The following is a 21,604-nucleotide window of genomic DNA, read 5'->3' as shown; positions in this document are numbered from 1 at the left end:
ATATGGATAATAGCAAACACGGATATACATTTTTTGCATGCAGCAATGAATTTTGTTCACTCAAATTCAGCTTTTCTTCGCTCAAAATAAATTTCTCCTCAAAATGCAACACTTGCACCTGCAAACCTTTTTTACATGCGCTCAGAATAGTGGCACAAAAATAACGCCATAAAATTGCACAATTGAAAGCATGTGTGTATTGTTTGTGTATTTATACACAGGCACTCATATATATTCAAATAATTTTAAAAAAAAGTTCATTTACCTGTTACTACCACACACCAAATCCGGTCGTTGGTACTTGCTGGCTTGTGTAGCCACAAGATAACAAAAGCTCAACACTGCGCCCAGCATCCTGGAGCACTTCTGTTGTCTTTGGTAGGTGTTTTGAGTTTTTATGTGCTCCTGAGTTTTTACGTGCTTCGGAGTTTGTACGTGTTTTTACGTGTTTTGGAGTTTGTACGTGCTTCAGGGTTCGTACGTGATTTGAAGTTTGTATGTGCTTTGTCTCTAGGGGCCACCGTAAATATACTTTTATTTATTCACTCCACATAAAATGTAATAAATAAATAAATCATATAATACAAAAATCAACTATTCACATTTCAACTTTTAACTATTTAAATTTTCAGCTTTTTCCTTTTACAAATTTAAAGTGAAACAACACAAAACACTGCAAACCACAACACAATTAAATATAAATTATAATATGAAAACAAAAAGAACATGCATATTCTCTGTCATATGGACCTGCGTGAATAAACTTTCTGAATCCTTTATCATCTGCAACTGAAAATAGTTGTGGATGATTACTATACCTTTCTAATGTGACGTTGTTGTCCCTGGCTCTCTTTCTCTCTCTCCCCTTCTGGCTCTGTTCGTGTGCTACTGAGTGTAACTACCGCCCCTCCCCCCTCTGCCCAGCATAAAGCACAAGGCTTGCGTGCAGAGTGAAGCGGGAAAAAAAGTGTGAGAGAGGGTGAGAGAAAGAAAAAAAAAACCCACGTGCCGGCTCGCGATAAGGAGCCGGCTCGCGTCGTTCACGTCAAAGAGTCGGCTCTAAGAGCCATTTCGTTCGTGAGCGACCCATCACTACTGGTGAACTCTTTACCACCTCCTTGGTGTTGGTGTTCAGGAGAAGACTGTTGTCATTGCTTCAGTCAGTTAAACAAATCTATATTAAGACATCACATTTTAACACAATGACCTTATATTGATTTATGACTTTTAATCATTAATTCAAATTTAAATAATCATGTTTGAAATATTTATTCAACTTTAAAAATTTAATTTCTGCTAGTTTTTTTCTGTGGCAAAAAATACTGTAAAATTATTATTAAATTGACATACATTTTTTACATTCTCAAGGTCCATTTTGTGTAATTTCCCACTACCAGTGAACGCCTCTTTTTTCTTACGTTTCTGGCTCACTTCTGAACTTCCGCCCACTTCCCCCCCGGATCGCTGCGGTAAGCTGCTTCTCTTCTCTGAAATGTCTATGATCTGTTTGAGTGATTCACCGAGTTGTTGTTAGTGACTTTTCGAGAAGCTAGCCCTGACAACCCAATGCTAACGCCTAGCGCTTTTATAGACCCAGTTTGAAATGACAATGGGTCATTTGACTGTATGCTACACTTTATTGTGGTGTTTCATTAGCTTCATTCGGCGTGTTAGTATTTCTGAGTCTGTTACGAAAGGTGCAGTTAGTTCTCACAAATCAGTCGGTTAAAACAGCCTCATTATTTAGGCTGTAAGGGTATGTAATGTGCCGCCATCTTAGAACCATTGCGGTACATTACATAATTGAAGCGGCAGGTTCTGCAACTTTGAAGGAGCCATTTTACCGCCTCTGACCCAACAGCAGGAGAAAAATCCAAATTCATGGGCTGCATCCTCCTGAGGACCTGGCCTTCGCGGTCTCCGTGGGCCGGGTGAGGCGACATAGGTTAAAAGAAAATAAAAAATCTGCAGAGCCATAGTAGTATCTGCAGTAAAGATCTTTTCATACATTGTATACATTATACCACAGGCCAAGGTGTCTCAATTTTTCTAATTTTTAAATAATATTTTGTACATTTCAAGGACTTCTATTTTTGGAGTGTATTTTTATGTATGTATTATATTATGCATACACATTAAAAGTGAATCTCTGTCCAAATGCACTCAGTTTAGAGCAGGGCGATATGGCCAAAAATATTTATCACAATATGTTACAGGAAAAATGATTCTATGTTTCTTTACCTTCTTTTAAATGTACAAAGATGCCCTTTGTCTATGGTTAGATTAGTTTAGAACTAGAAAGTGCATTTTCTGAAGAAACTGCAGTGTGAATGCTTGAATCTGAATGTATGGACTGAAATGAATTAATTGCTGAATTTTGAGTTAAAAATTTTGAATGAGATAAAAATAAAAAAAACAACCTGAATTTAACCTGAAAACAACAGTGCTGAACTGCTAAAAGCTGAAGGTTACACAGAAGAAGAAGTTGGAAAAAAGCTGAAAATGTTTTAATTGTAAATTAGAAAAACCTAAGAAATGAGAAAAGAACATTTAGAGTCAGAAAACATCTGAAAGAATATTAAAAGGTCATATTCTTTGAATCACTGAATGACTAAAATGTGATCCCTCCACTTGGACCCACACAGTTTAAAAAGTTTACATCTCTGAGCTTTGAAAGACAAGATGTTGGAAAAAGAACAACGATGGCGACGTTTTGAGGGTAAAATGATGGGTTTAACACTGTGGACACAGCAGCAGTTGAAAGAGAAGTGTTTAAGATGAATCTTGGCAGAGTGAGAGAGAGAGCTCGTTAAGCAGGCAGGTGTGAGCCTGGTTGCTATAGTGACCGCACCCAATGGCTCCATACACACGTACACAGACATGCGCCTCACTTTTGCTGCTTAAAATGAACAGAAAAGTCAGGCCGAAACAAATCGCTCCCAAATGAAAAGTATAGGTCGTATTGACAAAATTCTTTCACCGTGAGCGGCAGCAATGTCTAGTCTACCTAATTCTCAGTTTTCATGCCTGTGGAGTTTATTATATGGACGTGGTGACAGTGTAAAAACACCATGCTCTTCTGATTTTCAAACCAACCTTCTGAGCCATTTTAACATTAGAGTCTATGGAAGAGTTGGAGGGAGGAGGCTGTGCATTGGTGACATTTATGAAAGAACCATAACACCTAGTACAATAGTAAACACATTGGATGAAAGAGGACAGCCATGGCTACGTTTTGAGGGTAAAATCATACCTGTAGAGCAAACGCTGTGGACACAGCAGCAGTTTTAAAAAAGATTTTAAGATTAATTTTTTTGCTCCTCTCACTCTAGCAGTTGAGCTGTCTCACTCTAGCCCCAACATTCCGTCCCATACACACCCATTATAAACTCTGAAACGGGTGAAAAAACATCATGAAACTTAAACTGGAACTGAAGAAAAAGTATAATAGATATTGAAAAGATAAATACAAGTTGAATAGTTGAATGTCTTGTCTTCGTTTTAAAGTTTGAATGGTGGCTCTATGTCAATGTATGTGGAAGTAGTAAGAGTTTAAAAATGAGTAAGTTGAATGAGGATTTGAAGGGTCTCCCCATTGAAATACATTATAAATTTTTGTTGAATAAAGTTGAATAAAATTAAAAATATAAATGTTAAAAATATGAAAAATAGAAGCAGTGTTGTCCAAAAGAATAGGAATCTAACGGTGTTTGAATGGTTTTTCTAAGTTGAACGGTTTTGAAGGAGTAGGCTTTCAAAAAACGTACGGAAAAATAAAATATAATAATAACTAGAAAGTGCATTTTCTGAAGAAACTGCAGTGTGAATGCTTGAATCTGAATGTATGCACTGAAATGAATTAATTGCTGAATTTTGAGTTAAAAATATTGAATGAGATTAAAAAAAAACAAAAAAAAAACGAATTTAACCTGAAAACAAAGGTGCTGAACTGCTAAAAGCTGAAGGTTACACAGAAGAAGGAGTTGGAAAAAAACTGAAAATGTTTTAAATGTAAATTAGAAAACCCTAAGAAATGAGAAAAGAACATTTAGAGTCAGAAAACATCTGAATGAATATTAAAAGGTCATATTCTTTGAATCACTGAATGACTCAAATGTGATCCCTCCACTTGGATCCACACAGTTTAAAAAGTTTAAATGTCTGAGCTTTGAAAGACAAGATGTTGGAAAGAGAACAACGATGGCGACGTTTTGAGGGTAAAATGATGGCTTTAACACTGTGGACACAGCAGCAGTTGAAAGAGAAGTGTTTAAGATGAATCTTGGCAGAGTGGCAGGCAGAGCTCGTTAAGCAGGCAGGTGTGAGCCTGGTTGCTATAGTGACCGCACCCAATGGCTCCATACACACGTACACAGACATGCGCCTCACTTTTGCTGCTTAAAATGAACAGAAAAGTCAGGCCGAAACAAATCGTTCCCAAATGAAAAGTAAAAGTCGTATTGACAAAATTCTTTCACCGTGAGCGACAGCAGCTTCTAGTCTACCGAATTCTCAGTTTTCATGCCTGTGGAGTTTATTATATGGACGTGGTGACAGTGGAAAGACACCATGCTCTTCTGATTTTCAAACGAACCTTCTGAGCCATTTTAACATTAGAGTCTATGGAAGAGTTGGAGGGAGGAGGCTGTGCATTGGTGACATTTACGAAAGAACCATAACACCTAGGACAATAGTAAACACATTGGATGAAAGAGGACAGCCATGGCTACGTTTTGAGGGTAAAATCATACCTGTAGAGCAAACGCTGCGGACACAGCAGCAGTTTTAAAAAAGATTTTAAGATTAATTTTTTTGCTCCTCTCACTCTAGCAGTTGAGCTGCCTCACTCTAGCCCCAACATTCCGTCCCATACACACCCATTATAAACTCTGAAACGGGTGAAAAAACATCATGAAACTTAAACTGGAACTGAAGAAAAAGTATAATAGATATTGAAAAGATAAATACAAGTTGAATAGTTGAATGTCTTGTCTTCGTTTTAAAGTTTGAATGGTGGCTCTATGTCAACGTATGTTGAAGTAGTAAGAGTTTAAAAATGAGTAAGTTGAATGAGAATTTGAAGGGTCTCCCCATTGAAATACATGGGAAATTTTTGTTGAATAAAGTTGAATAAAATTAAAAATATAAATGTTAAAAATGAGAAAAATAGAAGCAATGTTGTCCAAAATAATAGGAATCTAACGATGTTTGAATGGTTTTTCTAAGTTGAACGGTTTTGAAGGAGTAGGCTTTCAAAAAACGTACGGAATACAGAATAAAATATAATAATAAAGATTAGAAGAACAATACTGTGAATGCTTTTCAAGCATTCACACTAATAATAACTAGAAAGTGCATTTTCTGAAGAAACTGCAGTGTGAATGCTTGAATCTGAATGTATGCACTGAAATGAATTAATTGCTGAATTTTGAGTTAAAAATATTGAATGAGATAAAAAAAAAACAAAAAAAAAAAACGAATTTAACCTGAAAACAAAGGTGCTGAACTGCTAAAAGCTGAAGGTTACACAGAAGAAGGAGTTGGAAAAAAACTGAAAATGTTTTAAATGTAAATTAGAAAACCCTAAGAAATGAGAAAAGAACATTTAGAGTCAGAAAACATCTGAATGAATATTAAAAGGTCATATTCTTTGAATCACTGAATGACTCAAATGTGATCCCTCCACTTTGATCCACACAGTTTAAAAAGTTTAAATGCCTGAGCTTTGAAAGATACGGTGTTGGAAAGAGAACAATAATGGCGACAATTTGAGGGTAAAATGATGGCTGTAACACTGTGGACACAGCAGCAGTTGAAAGAGAAGTGCTTAAGATGAATCTTGGTACAGTGGCAGGCAGAGCTCGTTAAGCAGGCAGGTGTGAGCCTGGTTGCTATAGTGACCGCACCCAATGGCTCCATACACACGTACACAGACATGCGCCTCACTTTTGCTGCTTAAAATGAACAGAAAAGTCAGGCCGAAACAAATCGCTCCCAAATGAAAAGTAAAAGTCGTATTGACAAAATTCTTTCACCGTGAGCGACAGCAATGTCTAGTCTACCAAATTCTCAGTTTTCATGCCTGTGGAGTTTATTATATGGACGTGGTGACAGTGGAAAGACACCATGCTCTTCTGATTTTCAAACGAACCTTCTGAGCCATTTTAACATTAGAGTCTATGGAAGAGTTGGAGGGAGGAGGCTGTGCATTGGTGAAATTTATGAAAGAACCATAACACCTAGGACAATAGTAAACACATTGGATGAAAGAGGACAGCCATGGCTACGTTTTGAGGGTAAAATCATACCTGTAGAGCAAACGCTGCGGACACAGCAGCAGTTTTAAAAAAGATTTTAAGATTAATTTTTTTGCTCCTCTCACTCTAGCAGTTGAGCTGTCTCACTCTAGCCCCAACATTCCGTCCCATACACACCCATTATAAACTCTGAAACGGGTGAAAAAACATCATGAAACTTAAACTGGAACTGAAGAAAAAGTATAATAGATATTGAAAAGATAAATACAAGTTGAATAGTTGAATGTCTTGTCTTCGTTTTAAAGTTTGAATGGTGGCTCTATGTCAATGTATGTGGAAGTAGTAAGAGTTTAAAAATGAGTAAGTTGAATGAGAATTTGAAGGGTCTCCCCATTGAAATACATGGGAAATTTTTGTTGAATAAAGTTGAATAAAATTAAAAATATAAATGTTAAAAATGAGAAAAATAGAAGCAGTCATGTCCAAAATAATAGGAATCTAACGATGTTTGAATGGTTTTTCTAAGTTGAACGGTTTTGAAGGAGTAGGCTTTCAAAAAACGTACGGAATAAGAAAATATAATAATAAAGATTAGAAGAACAATACTGTGAATGCTTTTCAAGCATTCACACTAACTAGAAAGTGCATTTTCTGAAGAAACTGCAGTGTGAATGCTTGAATCTGAATGTATGCACTGAAATGAATTAATTACTGAATGTTAAGTTAAAAATTCTGAATGAGCTGGAAAATACAGAATTTTTAAAGTGAAAACAAAAGTGCAGAACTTTTGAAAGCTGATGTTCACACAGAAGAAGTTGGAAAAAAGCTAAACATGTTTAAAATGTAAATAATAAAAAAATGAGTAATGACAAAAGAAAATTTAGAGTCAGAAAATCTCTGAATGAATATTAAAAGTTCAAATTCTTCTAACTGAAATGAACTTAAAAGATGAACAAAAATTCTGGAGAAAATGCAAACTTTAATATACAGCATAATGTTTTTCAGACATATACACATGTGTATATCATGTTTAATAGTATTACATACATCAATTTGTTTTGTATGTCATAGAAAATAAAAAAAAATTCTTAAGTCATATTTTACAGCTTCTTTCTGAAAAGGACTAGTAGAATAAATAAAAATAACTAAATTAAATAACTAAATAAAAAATAATAAGCAAGATATGAAATACATGAAAATTCAACTTTTAAAACCACAATCCTGAACCTTTAAATTGTGTTGGTTTCTTAGAACATGGCTGAACAGCTGTTTCTATCGTCCTACTTAATCTGTCTACACATCTTTTTATTACTCATTCTTCTTTATGTTTTAATGTAAACAGAGTCCACACAGTGGTAAAAGAGAACTGTATAGAGATTTTTGAGTAAACTCAAATGAAAGCCTAAGGTGGTGACACAGTTTAACATGTGCAAATAATCAAATAAACACATTAGTCCTTTTTGTGAACATGGATAAATAAGTATCAATACAGCATTGTTCAGCCATGCCACTAAATGCTTTTTTACACAGTGTTTTAACCTGGGCTCAGACACAAAGTCCCAAAATTAGTTAGTCCCTGACTTTGAGTTGTGGTTATGACTAATTATTATACACAAGGCTTTATCTATCTAAACTCTAAGTACACAAATATGAAAAAAACCCTATACTTACCAGCTGATACCCCACACTACACACTAGGTGTGCCATGTGACCTGAAACTTTGGTACAAAATCATCATAATCATTCTGTTAACACTGTTTTTTAACACTGTTTGTGTTGCTGTTCAGCAGTTTAAAATGTTTTAGATTGGATTACATGGAATGAATTTGAATTTTCTTGGGGGGTTTTGTGTGTGTTTTGTTCTTAGCAGATTTTTTCTTCCATACTGTTGAATACCAGTTACCACATTTCTGGTCATATGACATCCCGAGTGCCCACTTAAAAAAATCCCCACAGTTAATTCAACATTAAAACAAAATAAAAATATGTTAAATAAATAAAGGTTTGCTCTGTGATGAAATATTAAATAAGCATACATTGTACAGAGCACTAACAATGAAAACAATCCTTTAGCCTGTTGATCAGAGAGAGGCAGTCATTATGTCCATTTAAAACCTGTAATCACAGAGCACAACGTTTCTGTGAAACTATAAAGTCCCATATGATCCTCATCATGTCCAGTGACTTCAGAGTGGATCCTCCCTGTCATCCGGCCAGTGTTTGATGTGTGGCAAGCAGCACAGAAGCAGGATAGCTGAGGACTTTAAAAGAAGAGCAGAAAACAGGAATATGTAGTTGTAAATGTAAATATCAGTGATACTTGTCTTGTCAAAGGGAATAAAATAATGAAAATGTTAACTTACACACTCATTTAGGGAGGATCTTGACACTGCACAGAGGAGGCACAGTCAGTCTGACAATGATGGTGATCTCCAGGGATGTTTTCCTGCAGCAACATTCCTGCCAACTGGCCGTATGATCCAGAGTAGTTGGTTTGTAATAAACAGAAAGGTGTATATGTTAGGTAGTGTGCACTCAGAGCTGGTCCTAAGAAACAAACACATCCTGTAATAAACTGAATACCTGTAGTAGTGCTGCTGCAAATATGAAGCCCTTCTATCATGAGTGGTTTCAAAGAAGGTGTTTTGGAGGCTCAGTCACAGAAACTGTGCAGTCTGTTCAGTCCTGAGTGTCTCGGCTCTGAAGGGGATGGATCACAGAGGGAAACACCTGAGTACAGACATTACAATACACTCTAACACTCCTAAGGTCAAGTGAAAACACAATTTAAACACTTCACAAGGAATGAATACATGTTTTCATGGAAATAATGTCATTAACCCTTTTTGTTGTTAGTAAATCTCACCGACTGCTTGTGGGACAAGCTAGAAGGAAGACTTATCACAGAATCTCTCCTGTGCTCCAGATGTGAAGTCTCACGCTCTGATCGTATGGCGATGAAGATGGTGATGATGAAGTTTCTCTGATCTGTGGCATTACAGTTTCTGGCTGCTATGTGCTTCACATTGTTGGATTTTACATGTGAAGATTGGAGAAGACACAGGAGGACTGTGTCTCTCTTAAAAAGAAAAAAAAAGAAAAACAAAGGAAACCTAACAGGAAAGGAAACCCCCCCCCCTCAACTCCCACCGTACCCCCCCCCCCCCCCCCCCCTCCCACTCAACTCCCCAACCTCACACCATCAAATGTCTATACAAATGTAGGGTATCAGCTGGTAACAGAAAGCAAGTGTAACATATGCACTACATATGTAACACTGCTGAAACATTTCTGGCCAGAAATGTGCAGTTATCAACCCAGACCCACCCTGATGATTGCACTGGCCAGAAACATGATAAAAGCTCATAAAAATTTATGTTTCATAGAAAAATTTGTCCAAAAATATAATTGTGTACTTTTGAAAAAGTTTAAAGTTTATAACAAACCAAAATAATAATATTTTTGTAAATATTATTTCAAAATAGAGGCACACATAAAGTGGCTTAACTGTCATTATTGCTGTAATTAGGTTTGTTTGTTTGTTTGTTTGTTTTTTTTAAAAAGCAACCTTTAGTCATTATTGTTCTCTCAGAAACAATGAAGAAGCTGTTGAACATTTATGTGTTGTGTAGGCAATCCTCTGGTCCACCCTCCCTCCCTCCCAGCCACAGTGAGACTGGGGCAGCCTGGCAGGATGTTGAAGCCTGGCTGCAGAGAGGATATGCCTACACTGTTCGTTTCAAACTGCTATATTTGATTTTTCTGACATTTATAGGTTACTGTTAGTGAATTTTAGATTTTCTGTAATAAATAAAATTGTCATCTTTTACTGATATCATTACTTAATTCATGTAATTGTATTTTATGTAAACAATTCAAACATTATACTGCAATGCAGAGCGTCAACTTTTAAATATCGCTCTACTTTCTTAAGTCATTCAAAAATATAGAAATTACTTACTGTATTCAAAGATCTAGATCATGAATCATCACAGGACAATACACAGTATACTGGGTCATGGTAACTATGGTATGTCTTCATGACTCCAGAATGGAGACATCGATCTGACTGAGAAATGAAAATTAGGTCAAGCAGTGTGTTCTTCTCTGTGGTAGGGGCAGTGATGACCTGTGCGTATCCCCTAGACTCAAACAGCTCCAGGATTGGTTTGTTTGCACTGGATAAAACATTCTCATTAAAATCACCACAAACTATGATGGGATGACAGTCCATGATCTCCAATGAGTCTAATAGGCTTACCAGGTTTTTCAGGAATGGCCTCAGAGTGTAGTCTGGAGGTCTGTATACAACTGCAATCAGAGCACTGACTGGTGCTTCAACCTTTAAAGCCAGAAATTCAAGGTCAGTTACATTATGGATGTACTGTTTTTCATGCACTTGAATGTCACTTTTCACATAAACAGCAACTCCACCACCACTTCTGTTTGCCATCTGGGGAAAGTTTGTGTAGGACAGGTGTCTGTTGCGTTTGAACAAATTGTAATTTTCCAAGTGGAGACTCTCTGCGACAAAAGAGCCCCGCAGGTGTGTTTCTGTTAGGCACAAAACATCTGCTAGACACAATTCATGGTGACTTTTGATGTCATTAATGTGAGCTGGCAGTCCCTCTGTATTATGATGAACAATGGTGAAAACCTCTGACCTGCTCAGTGTTTGCCTCACGTGTAGAAGAGGCATCATGTCATCAAGGTTGGCTTGTCTCATGTTCTCAAGCGCTGCAGTGATTTCTGGGTTGGTGAATATTTTTTTCTCCTCCATATCAAGAAGATACAGTCCACTGAGAGACGTCACTCTACTGACAGCTACGTAGGCCATGCCGGGCTCAAAAATGCTCTTAAGAGAGACAACAGCTGATGTAGTTGTCATACCCTGTACCTTATGTATTGTACATGCAAAGGCCAGCTTCACTGGGAACTGTCTTCGTACCACTCCTTTCTGCTTCAGATTCTCCTCTGCTCTCTCAATGTACACCATGTCGTCTGCTGGTGTGCGGTTATTCTTTCCAGATGTCTCATTATCCATTTTAAGTCCAAGCTTGATGATGTGTTGGTCGTTTTCAGAGTGAACTACTCTAAGTAGTATTCCAAAAGCTCCATTAACCAAACCATTTTGTATGTCAATGTTTCTGGTGAGCATGACACGAGCTCCTTCTGCAACTTTCAGTGTGTCTGGTAACTCGTTTTTACCTCCTTTCAATGGTCTGTCTTGAAGTGCCATTCTGCCAGTTCTAGGATCTTTTCTATAATCATCTGCATGGATGTCAATGATATGAGTGTGGAGCAGAGCCAGTGTTGCAGAGTTGTGTGCATCCACTTCTTTATTAGTTGCAAAAATGTGCAACGCATCAGTTGGACAATGGGCTGGTTCAGTTATGGCCTGTAACAACAAATCTCGATCTGCTTCGCAAAGCTCATCCAACTTTCCTTTCACACGAATTCTGTTCAGCATCTCTGCAAAGACAACATCATCTTTCTGACGCATAATCTCAGTCAGAGTGATCATCTGAAAATGCTCCCGCCACAGGTCGATCTCAGACGGGTCGTGCACACAGAGAGGTTTAGACTGTCGCACTGGGGGTAGCTGATAGAAGTCTCCGACAGCAATGACTGACATGCCTCCAAAGGGTCTCCGAGTCCCTTTGATCTGTTTGAGTCTTGCATCTACATATGCAAACAGATGTCTTGACACCATAGACACTTCGTCAATGACGATTATTTCAGCATTCAAAAGTTCTGATCTGACTTCATCCAGCTGATTGCCAAGTCCCTGAATGGGAGGTTTTAAGCTTCTAGGCAGCTTGAGAAGAGAATGCAGTGTTGTTCCAGAAATGTTAAAAGCTGCAGTCCCAGTGAAAGCAGTTAACAGGACAGTGGGTTTTGATATGTCAACGTCGTCTGCATATCTGGGCACTTTGCTCAGTATCTTAGATGCTTCTGAGTAGATGCATTTGATAAGATGTGATTTTCCTGTTCCAGCACCACCATTAATATAAAAGAAAAACTGCTCTGGATTTAGAGCACAGACTCTTTTAATGCACCAGTCTCTAACTGCATAAAATATGCAGGCTTGCTTCTTGTTCAGATTCTGAAACATCTGACGTAACAATGTGGGATCAATAGCAGGGGGTTCCCTGATGGCTCTGACTTCTGTTGAAGCATCAGCCTGACGGCTGTAGTCGGGCACATCTTCCTGTTCATTTTCATTGTCTCGCTCTCTTTCTTGTTCAACAAGTGGCAACCTTACGAGATCTGATTCAGGTGCCAGATTACACCATTCGTCAGTCACACCTCTGTTCTGCTCATATTCCTCAACAGCGCTCTCGATCTCCTCACTGTTTTTCTCATATTTTTCTCTGTTTCTTTTGACAATGTGTTGCACGTACTCAAGACGGTCAGTACCTGGTAGCTGTACACAGCCAGCACCATAGAAAGCCTGATAGGTTGGCAACGATGGTGTTTTCAGTTCGTGGTCTGAACGATGAGGAAGGTACAGTTTAAGCAGTCTTCCGTAATATTGCTCTGGATGTTTTTCTTGTGAGCAGCGGTGAAATCTGATGATAGCAGGCTTATTGTTTTTGCGCCTTTGCACAAACCCCATCTCATTGAGAAGGGGCAAAACATCTTTACCTTTTTTCTGTTGGCCATAGACAATCCTGCAAGTAGCAGCAAAGTCTGCCATGCACATCTCCTCATACTCTGGTGTTTCAGGTCTGGCTTTGTATTTGTCATTCAAAGATGTCATCCAAACATTGGAAGACTCAGGTGTTGTGTTGTCCAGAACTGACAGGGGACGACTCATTTTCACAGGATTATCATCAGTTGGAATGAATATTACAGCACGTGAGCATTGCTTCATGTGAAGACCACATGCACGAGCAACACACTCCTGTGCACTGATCTCTCGCTTCTTTGAATATGCCTGCATGACGGCTCTCATTTCATCGCACTCATTTACACTGTCCTTATGGGAGTTCTCAATGACAGTTTTCAGGTACTCAGATAGCCCGCCCTCTTTTTTTGATATATATTTCATTAAATAATTTGCAGCACCAAAAGCATCTAAAACAAAGCTTATGTCGATATTACTGTTCCAGGCTTCAAGCAGATGTGGATTATAGCCGTTTATCCAAGAGTCTTTTGGATCACGCTTTAGTATGATCGTACTCCTCATGTTCATTTTATTCAGGTATCTCTCATATTCTGCATGTGTCAACTTGCATCTTTCCAAGAGCTGCTCTAAACTCATGGAAGCAGTTTCAGGTTCATTCAGCAGCTGGTTCAGTGGTCTGAGCTTGTTCTTTGCCGTTTCTACTTCCAGTGCATCATCCTCACTGGGTCTTGTGATCATTGTCTCATTGCAGGGTGGTTTGGGAAAACCAAAACGGCACCCGGAGCTTAAACTCCTAAAGCACGTCTTTGTGTGGTTCTTACTGTGTTTTTGCACTTCTGTTACTTTTTTGTACAGTTCAGGTTGTTTATGTGGATCAGGCAGCTGAGCTGTGATGTATTTGTTTATAAAATCAAGAACAGTTTGCTCATCATCCTCCTCAAACACAGGAGCACCTTCTACCCACAGGAGGCAGTGTATGTGTGGGCTTCCTCTGTGCTGAAACTCAACTCTGTAAAAGTAGTCAATGACTTTGCCAAGTGGCTCTGCGGGAGATAAGAGTAAATCTCTGAATAATGCTTCAACTCTCTTGTCAAACATGCGCATTGTTGTGACAGGATTGCTTCTCAGGATGTCACACTTTGCTGACCAGTCGAGTCCTTCAAAATTCACTTGTTCACCTTGCTGCCTTGTTATTGCCTCGATCACTTCAGGCCAGCGCATTTCAGCAGCTGAAAATGTGCAAAAGAACGTGGGAGTTCCCAACTGTCTGATCATGGCAAAAAGATCTCTTGTTGTTTTCTCCCAATAGGCTGGGGTTCCTCTCAGAGGCTGCATGAATCTCACTGCATCTTTATTTCGCACCAGTTTCTCCACCTCATGTTTATCTTGTAACATGCCTGAGGTTATTTTTCTACCATCTCTGGTCAGAGGCTTTGCCTTCCTTAACTGTACTGTCATGCTGGATGTAGCCAAGTGTATTTCAGTCACAAACTGTGCAAAGAATAAATAGTTTGTGTCTTTGGCAAAACGATCATCAATGCAGAAAAGTCTTGATTTGAAATACCCACTGGGGGATACTTTGATCAGCCTTCTTTCATCAAGTGTGTTTTGGCCTGTAGGAAACTGCACAGGGAAGGCCATGGCCTCCAGTTTAGGTGTTTTGAAAAAACTTATTGGATTGTTTCTCTCTGCAGGAGCAACAGAGTAGATTCCTTCACTGAAACATAATATCTCCTCAGCCACATCAGGGGGCTGCAAACAGGACTCGAGTGCAAAACCACCATTAGTCAGTCCATCTGCTTGCTCTGAATCATCTCTCATCTGTTCATGCGATTGTTCACCATCACAGGGTAACATGTCAATGTCCTGTTCATTTATATTTTGTGCTTCACTCAGTGCATTTTTCTCACAGCTGTCAATTTCCATTAAATCAGCCTCATCATAATCGTCCTCATTCATGTTTTCATCATCATCATCCTCATCATCTTCATCAGGAAGAGTTGGATCACACAGCTCAGCATCATCTCTGATGCTCACATCCTTATACTGTGGATGAATCTGCTTGAGTTTATGCAGTGCTTGCACAAGTTTAGACCAGCTTACAGTCTGAAACAGCTGATGACCTTTGTAAGACAAGCGTCTCTTCAATTTTACTCTCATGACCTGAGAATTAATTCTCAATCGAGGTAGTGTTTCAACAGTTTCCTGTACCTCTGATGGGACACAGACCACATTTCCTCTAATTGCTCTTTGTCTGCCTTTGGGAAGAGGAATGATCTTGGCAAATGGTATGCACTTGGCTATGAGATGTCTCTCCAGTATGTTGAGATCAGACAGTTCAGCTGGAATATCAGCAAGATCCAACTTATTGGCAACAGCAAGTGCTGGCATGGATCCATTTTTAAGATGATCGTGGCAGGTGTGACAAATCCACTCTCTCTTTCTCTCATCGGGAACATTGCACTGCTCATTTCTGCAGTTTTCATCACAAACATGAACAAATCTTCCAGTCAAACATGTTGCAACCACATGTGGGTTTTTGACATACTTTGACCTTGTGCAGGGTCGTACTTGGTTTGGAAATGAAGCCTTGAAACATACAGTACATGGGTATGATGGTCCAACTTTGATTTGTGATTTGAACACAGATATGGCCTCGTTAATCACACTGTTGTCACTCTCTTGGGTTTGTCTGTTCACCCATCTGTATTTCCTTTTTATTTTCATTGCACATCTCATATTGTGCATAATCCTGAAGGCAAGATTACTTTGATACCTGTCTCGCATTAGTTGTTTCATTAGTTGTTTGTGTCTTACTCTGAATGCGTTATCACGTGCATAACGCTGAGTCACTCGAGATCTCTGTCTCTCTCTGAAATCTGGGCTCTCTTGATACCTTTTAGTGATATAGTTTTTTTGTTTTTGTCTAAATTCAGCATTGTCACAGTAGCGTCTTTTAATATATTGTTGTTGTTTCTTTCTGAATTCATCGTTCTCACAGTAACGTCTTTTAATATATTGTTGTTGTTTCTTTCTAACTGTAGCATTCTCAGAAAAACGTTTTTTAACATATTGTTTTTGTTTCTTTCTGAATTCATCATTTTCACAGTAACGTCTTCTAATATATTGCTGTTGTTTCTGTCTGAATTCATCATTTTCACAGTAACGTCTTCTAATATATTGCTGTTGTTTCTGTCTGAATTCATCATTTTCACAGTAACGTCTTTTCATATACTGTTGTTGTTTTTGTCTGACTTCAGGATTGTTTTTATATGCCTTGCTTGTGCAAGATTTTTTCTTTTCTTTGTACTCTTTGTTTGAAGCATACTTTTGTCGTTCTTTCCTTTTTTGGTTTTCTTTTCTCTGATTTCTGGGTTTCTCTGATGCCATTAATCTTCTTTTCATTTTTTGCCTTTGTTGTTTATTAACTTTTTTCACTTTTTGTAAAACTATATCAGAAAGGTCACAGGCAGCAACATTTGTTATGGCAGCATTTGATTGACATGAAAAAGCATCACTTGATGGAAGGAAACTTAATTCACTGCATAGTTCTTCAGTTGGTATATTAGGAGGTTCATTCTGATCTTCATATGATGTGAACTGAGTCATATGGTCTTCTTTTTGTTCCACCAGTGGCGTACAAATGGACATTTGAAAAAAGATGTTCTCAGTCAGATCAGTGGTTGTGTTTCTCCTTGGAGAAGAGGAGTTTGCTTCATCAACAGTTGTATCAGAGTGAGTAGGTGCCACAGCAGTGGCAGCTGTTGGTCTGCAGACTGTGTCTGTGATAGTATCACTCAGGTTGACTGTGCTCATACTGTAGAACTGCACAGGCTTCAGTTCATAGTTACAAGAAGGTGATATCTCCATCATTTCATAAGAATCTTGGATCCTCTTAATCATGTCACTGAGGAGTGTGAATTTCAGCATCACTGCTGTACCACGATTACGTGACTGTAGTAGTAGAGGAAGACCACTGGCTGTTCTGGAGTGTGGATCAAAGAAACCATATTTGCTTGATGTGGATCTGAACACTGCTATACACAATCCACTCATAATCAGTAAGGCATACTGCACATCTGACAACAGGCAGCTCAGTCCTGCTTCTAAGCTGAGAAAGGTATCTACTGCTTCCTCTGGAGGTTCTTCAAATGTCCCATACCGGGAAGGCTGTGTCATGTCGACATCATACATAGACCAGCGAGCATCAACTTTGTCTGGCAGCTCATCGGTTGCCAAATGAATATTTTTAGGAAATCTTTTCTTGGCCTCTTTGTACATCATATCACCTTTATCCAAGACCAGATTAAGGTCAACTGTAGACATGTTTTCATTCTCATGAAGGAAAGCAAGAAATGTGAGTGAGTTACATGTGCACTGCTTGTTTCTGGAGTCTCCATACTTGGGATGAGCCTGGCTGTGAGATGCACAGACCTGTGTAACAGATGGTTGATTTTCAAGGTTCACTCTTTCTGCATGAGATCGTCCTACCACATCACTGTGACGGCCTCTTTTCACAAAATCAGCATAACCCACCTGTGGAGCACTTGACACCTCATGTTGTTCATTAAATTCATGCTGCAGTCCACTCTTTACAGCATCTGCATAGGATACCTGTTGTACATGTGCAGGAACATGTTGACCTGCCTGTTTGACACCATCAGCATTGGTCTTTGTAGACACACTGTCTTCTGCAGAGCTCTGAGGAAAATCAAACTCAGCCTGTTCACATATTGGTACTTTGTGAAACTCATGGAACTTCTTCCAGCGTTGTTTTGCAGCTTGTGACTTTTTCTGCTTCCTTGGCATTTTCACACACCTGCAAGTGTTTCTTAGTCTTTAGAAAATATGTTTATAAAATAAGAGTGGCACACACCAGGAGATGTTGTCTTTGTCTTTATATTTCAGTTTTTATTTGTCTTAAACAGTTGTCTTTCGTTTGACAGTTTGTTCTTCAGTCAAGAGAATATTATGCACTCTCTTTATTGGCTTGGCATTTTTCAGCAGCAAGCCAAGAGTGAAAAACAGGTAGAGAGAAAATTTAGAAGAGAGAACAGGCAGAGCAGGAGAGACACGGCTGGGAAATCACAATCAAACCGTGAATTAGTTTTCTTTGTTGTTCAGTTTGTTCTCAGGTAGAGGCAATATATGCACTCTTTATTGCTTTAATGGCTTGGCGTTTTTCAGCAGCAAGCCAAGAGTGAAAAACAGGTAGAGAGAAAATTTAGAAGAGAGAACAGGCAGAGCAGGAGAGACACGGCTTGGAAATCAAACCGCAGATTTTTCTTTGTTTGTTCAGTTTGTTCATAGGTTGAGGCAAAATATGCACTCTTTATTGTTTTGTTGGCTTGGCGTTTTTCAGCAGCAAGCCAAGAGTGAAAAACAGGTAGAGAGAAAATTTAGCAGAGAGAACAGACAGAGCAGGAGAGACACGGCTTTGAAATCAAACCGCAAAAGGATTGTTGGTTTGGCAAAATTTCTCACAAACCACAGAGTGAAATACAGATGGAAAGAAGGCAGAGACAACAGGTGGAGCAAGACAGAGGACAGAGGGGTTTGGGGGTTGGGATGTAAGAGAGAAGACTGGAGATCTGGTCCTTCTTCTTCTTCTTCTTCACACTGTGAACAAAAAAACAAGAAAAATATAATAATTTTATTAAAATAATATCACATGGTAATTGTATGAACTAATTGTGACTACTGAAAAAGGACAAAACAAATATTCAAGCTAAACTGTTGTCGGCTGCCATGTGCAAAAAGTTGCATAATTGGGCACTTTTTAAAATAATAAATATTTAATTAAATTCAGCAATAATATTTTTAAATACAAATATGATTGAGTGAATCATTAACTAATCACATGTAGTGTGACTACAAAAATGTACGAAAAAAAATATTTTAGCCCAATTGTTAAGCTGTACATATATGTATTTGTTATAAAATTGTGTTTAAAAGGTCTAGCAAAAACTTTGAACCCATCACTTTACAGTTTATATTATTCCGATTATTTTTTTTATGTTGGTCTACTTCTCTTACAATATGTGCACACCTACCAGGCAAAGCACAGATGTCAGTCAAGTTCCTGAAAGTGTAAGACGAGAAATAATATGTTAGTTGTCTGTACAGTATTATCAGACTAACAGAAATACAAAACCGACACACCATAATACACTGAACTTATAGTCAGCAGGGTAATTGTAGAGTAATATAGCACACCAGCTGACACAGCAGTCATTTTATAATTCAAACTAATTACCTGAAGTATTGCCACTTATGTAAGGCTACTGTTAGACTGTTACTAGCCTTAGCATTGCTGCTAGCGCTAGCATTCCGGCTAGCATTAGCACTTCAGTTAGTGTTAGCATTGCAGCTAGCGTTAGCATTGCAGCTAGCGTTAGCATTGCAGCTAGCGTTAGCAATGCTACTAGCGTTAGCACTCTTACTGTTAAAACTGAGCCACAATGGCAATAATGAAGCTCATTTGTTACTTTTGTCTCACCGACTGCCAATAACTATCACAGGAATACTCTTTTTGACAATTAACAACTGCTAAGGCTAGTGTTAGCACTATAGCTAGCATTAGCATTGTAGCATTAGCATTGTTGCTAGCATTAGCATTGAAGCTAGCGTTAGCACTGGTGCTAACAGCAAAATGTCTCAAACCTGTATAAATGATAGCGAAGGTTATTCTTTTTTTTTTTTTCTTTCTTTATTCTTTGAACTCTGTTGGACTTGATATCTGAGTTTAAATGTCAAATGTATTTTTACCATCATAAAAATAAAACAGTGCAGTACTGAATGTTTTGTACTTACCACAGCAGATAGCAAAGCGGAATGAAGACAGTTGGTCCAATGATGGGTTAAAAACAGATGAGGCGTTCAGGTGGTGCTTGGAAATTTGATCATCAGGTTGAACAGCATTAATGAGCATATACATGACTGTGTGTTGGTCTGTGTGTGTGACAGACATAGAGAGATAGAGGGAAAAAAATACACTAGACTAGTATACAAATGGGTACTTTTCTCCCGAGTATAAGCGAATGAATGACGCATAGAGAAAGAGGGCAACTGGCATTAAACGAGCAAATAAAAAATATGTCAGCTTGAACTGTTTTATGGGTTTTATTTTAAGACTACTTTAAGTGTGTTAGCGGGCAGATAAACTATACAGACTATAAACAGAGAAATTAAATGAGATTAGATTAGTTAAAAGTTAGTTAAAATGTGGGAAAATCAACTACAGACAGGTAGATGCTGTGAGCATTAATTATCCAGTCAGAAAAGATTATTTTAAAGTCATCAACTGACTCCAGATCTGAAAAACCTGTGTGCAGAAGACAAGTCCACCAATACACAATCAGCTTGAATTTAGCAGGGCAATCAGAATGCTCTATTCAGTTGGCCTACACTAACTACTGACATACTATTTGTCTGAATTATTAACGGAGCCAAGATGCAGACTGCTTAAGTAGAGAGCGAGCTTTATAAACACGAAGGCGAAACAAACAGGAATGTGGTGTACAAAAAACACCTAAGAGTAACCTAAACTGGAAAAGGCTAAGCAAAAACAAACATGAAACAGAGATGCAGGGAGACGTAGAAAACATAGGGAAGCCACACAGGGCAACGGAGGACGATACACAGATGAACCAGCCACAAACAGAGGCAAACACAAGGCTTAAAGACACAGAGGGATAACGAGGAAATGAGACACAGAAGGAGGGCAAAGCTGGGAGTAATCAGACATGATTGTCTGACATGTAAACTGAACACACTGAGATTAGACACGGACCTTGACAGTAAAACAGGAAACACACCGACAGAACAAAACCCACACAAACTTAACACAGACTGGGGGACACAGAACATAGGAACATGAAATGTGAAAAAGGAGCACAAAAACTCATAATAATAATAAACTTAAACATAAACACGGAGTCACAGACTCTGGATAATGACACTATTATTCTGTGACCCCTTTCAAATCTGCTTAATGGCATCTATTGGAAAAACTGCTTCTAAATCCAAAATTGTAATTCCTGTCAAGCCAGCTTTTAAACCATGGAGATCCAGAGGAATTTTTCTACACAACAGCATGTTCTTTATGTTCCCGCTGTCAAAAATGTGGTCACAGGAGTAATGTAAAAGGTGGGGTCTTTTCTGCTGTTGAGACAAACTCCTGACTGAAAACAATGTATTTCTATGGGTCAGTTGAGCTCGTTAAGCAGGCAGGTGTGAGCCTGGTTGCTATAGTGACTGCACCAATGGCTCCATACCACGACACAGACATGCACCTCACTTTTGCTGCTTAAATGAACAGAAAAGTCAGGCCGAAACAAATCGTTCCCAATGAAAAGTACAGTCGTATTGACAAAATTCTTTCACCGTGAGCGACAGCAATGTCTAGTCTACTGAATTCTCAGTTTTCATGCCTGTGGAGTTTATTATATGGACGTGGTGACAGTGTAAAGACACCATGCTCTTCTGATTTTCAAACGAACCTTCTGAGCCATTTTAACATTAGAGTCTATGGAAGAGTTGGAAGGAGGAGGCTGTGCATTGGTGACATTTATGAAAGAACCGTAACACCTAGTACAATAGTAAACACATTGGATGAAAGAGGACAGCCATGGCTACGTTTTGAGGGTAAAATCATACCTGTAGAGCAAACGCTGTGGACACAGCAGCAGTTTTAAAAAAGATTTTAAGATTAATT

At 38.4% G+C, this 21,604-nt stretch overlaps 1 protein-coding gene across 4 annotated transcripts; it reads right to left on the bottom strand.

Moving 5' to 3' along the window:
- Positions 1-8,069: 8,069 nt before the first annotated feature.
- Positions 8,070-16,002, bottom strand: LOC113015166 (uncharacterized). 4 transcript variants are annotated; one of them, XR_003271065.1, is made up of 3 exons: positions 10,519-16,002; positions 8,621-8,957; positions 8,070-8,518 (listed from the first exon to the last, which is right to left on the bottom strand). XR_003271065.1 is itself a non-coding variant. In XM_026157101.1 (2 exons), exons 1-2 carry the CDS (start codon positions 15,685-15,687, stop codon positions 8,937-8,939), a joined length of 5,190 nt encoding a protein of 1,729 aa, XP_026012886.1. In that variant the 5' UTR covers positions 15,688-16,002; the 3' UTR covers positions 8,070-8,936. The 4 variants fall into 4 exon arrangements, 1 of the variants encoding a protein (XP_026012886.1); XR_003271064.1 differs by having other exon boundaries at positions 8,070-8,724; positions 8,841-8,957; XR_003271066.1 differs by lacking the exon at positions 10,519-16,002 and adding an exon at positions 9,124-9,386 and having other exon boundaries at positions 8,070-8,957.
- Between the last annotated feature and the right edge of the window lie 5,602 nt (positions 16,003-21,604).

This window comes from Astatotilapia calliptera, chromosome 22 (assembly GCF_900246225.1).
Source record: "Astatotilapia calliptera chromosome 22, fAstCal1.2, whole genome shotgun sequence".
Lineage (NCBI taxonomy): Eukaryota > Metazoa > Chordata > Actinopteri > Cichliformes > Cichlidae > Astatotilapia > Astatotilapia calliptera.
The sequence above is the reverse complement of the archived record's forward strand: the minus strand, read 5'-3'. Positions and strand labels throughout refer to the sequence as shown.

What these genes read in the sequence shown, in the direction of transcription:
- LOC113015166 (XM_026157101.1), bottom strand. Translation starts at nt 15,687, where the DNA reads ATGAAACAACTAATGCGAGACAGGTATCAAAGTAATCTTGCCTTCAGG. An exon ending in GGCCATTCCTGAAAAACCTG is followed by an intron (nt 8,958 to 10,518) that starts GTAAGCCTATTA and finishes CATCCCCTTCAG; the next exon opens with AGCCGAGACACTCAGGACTG.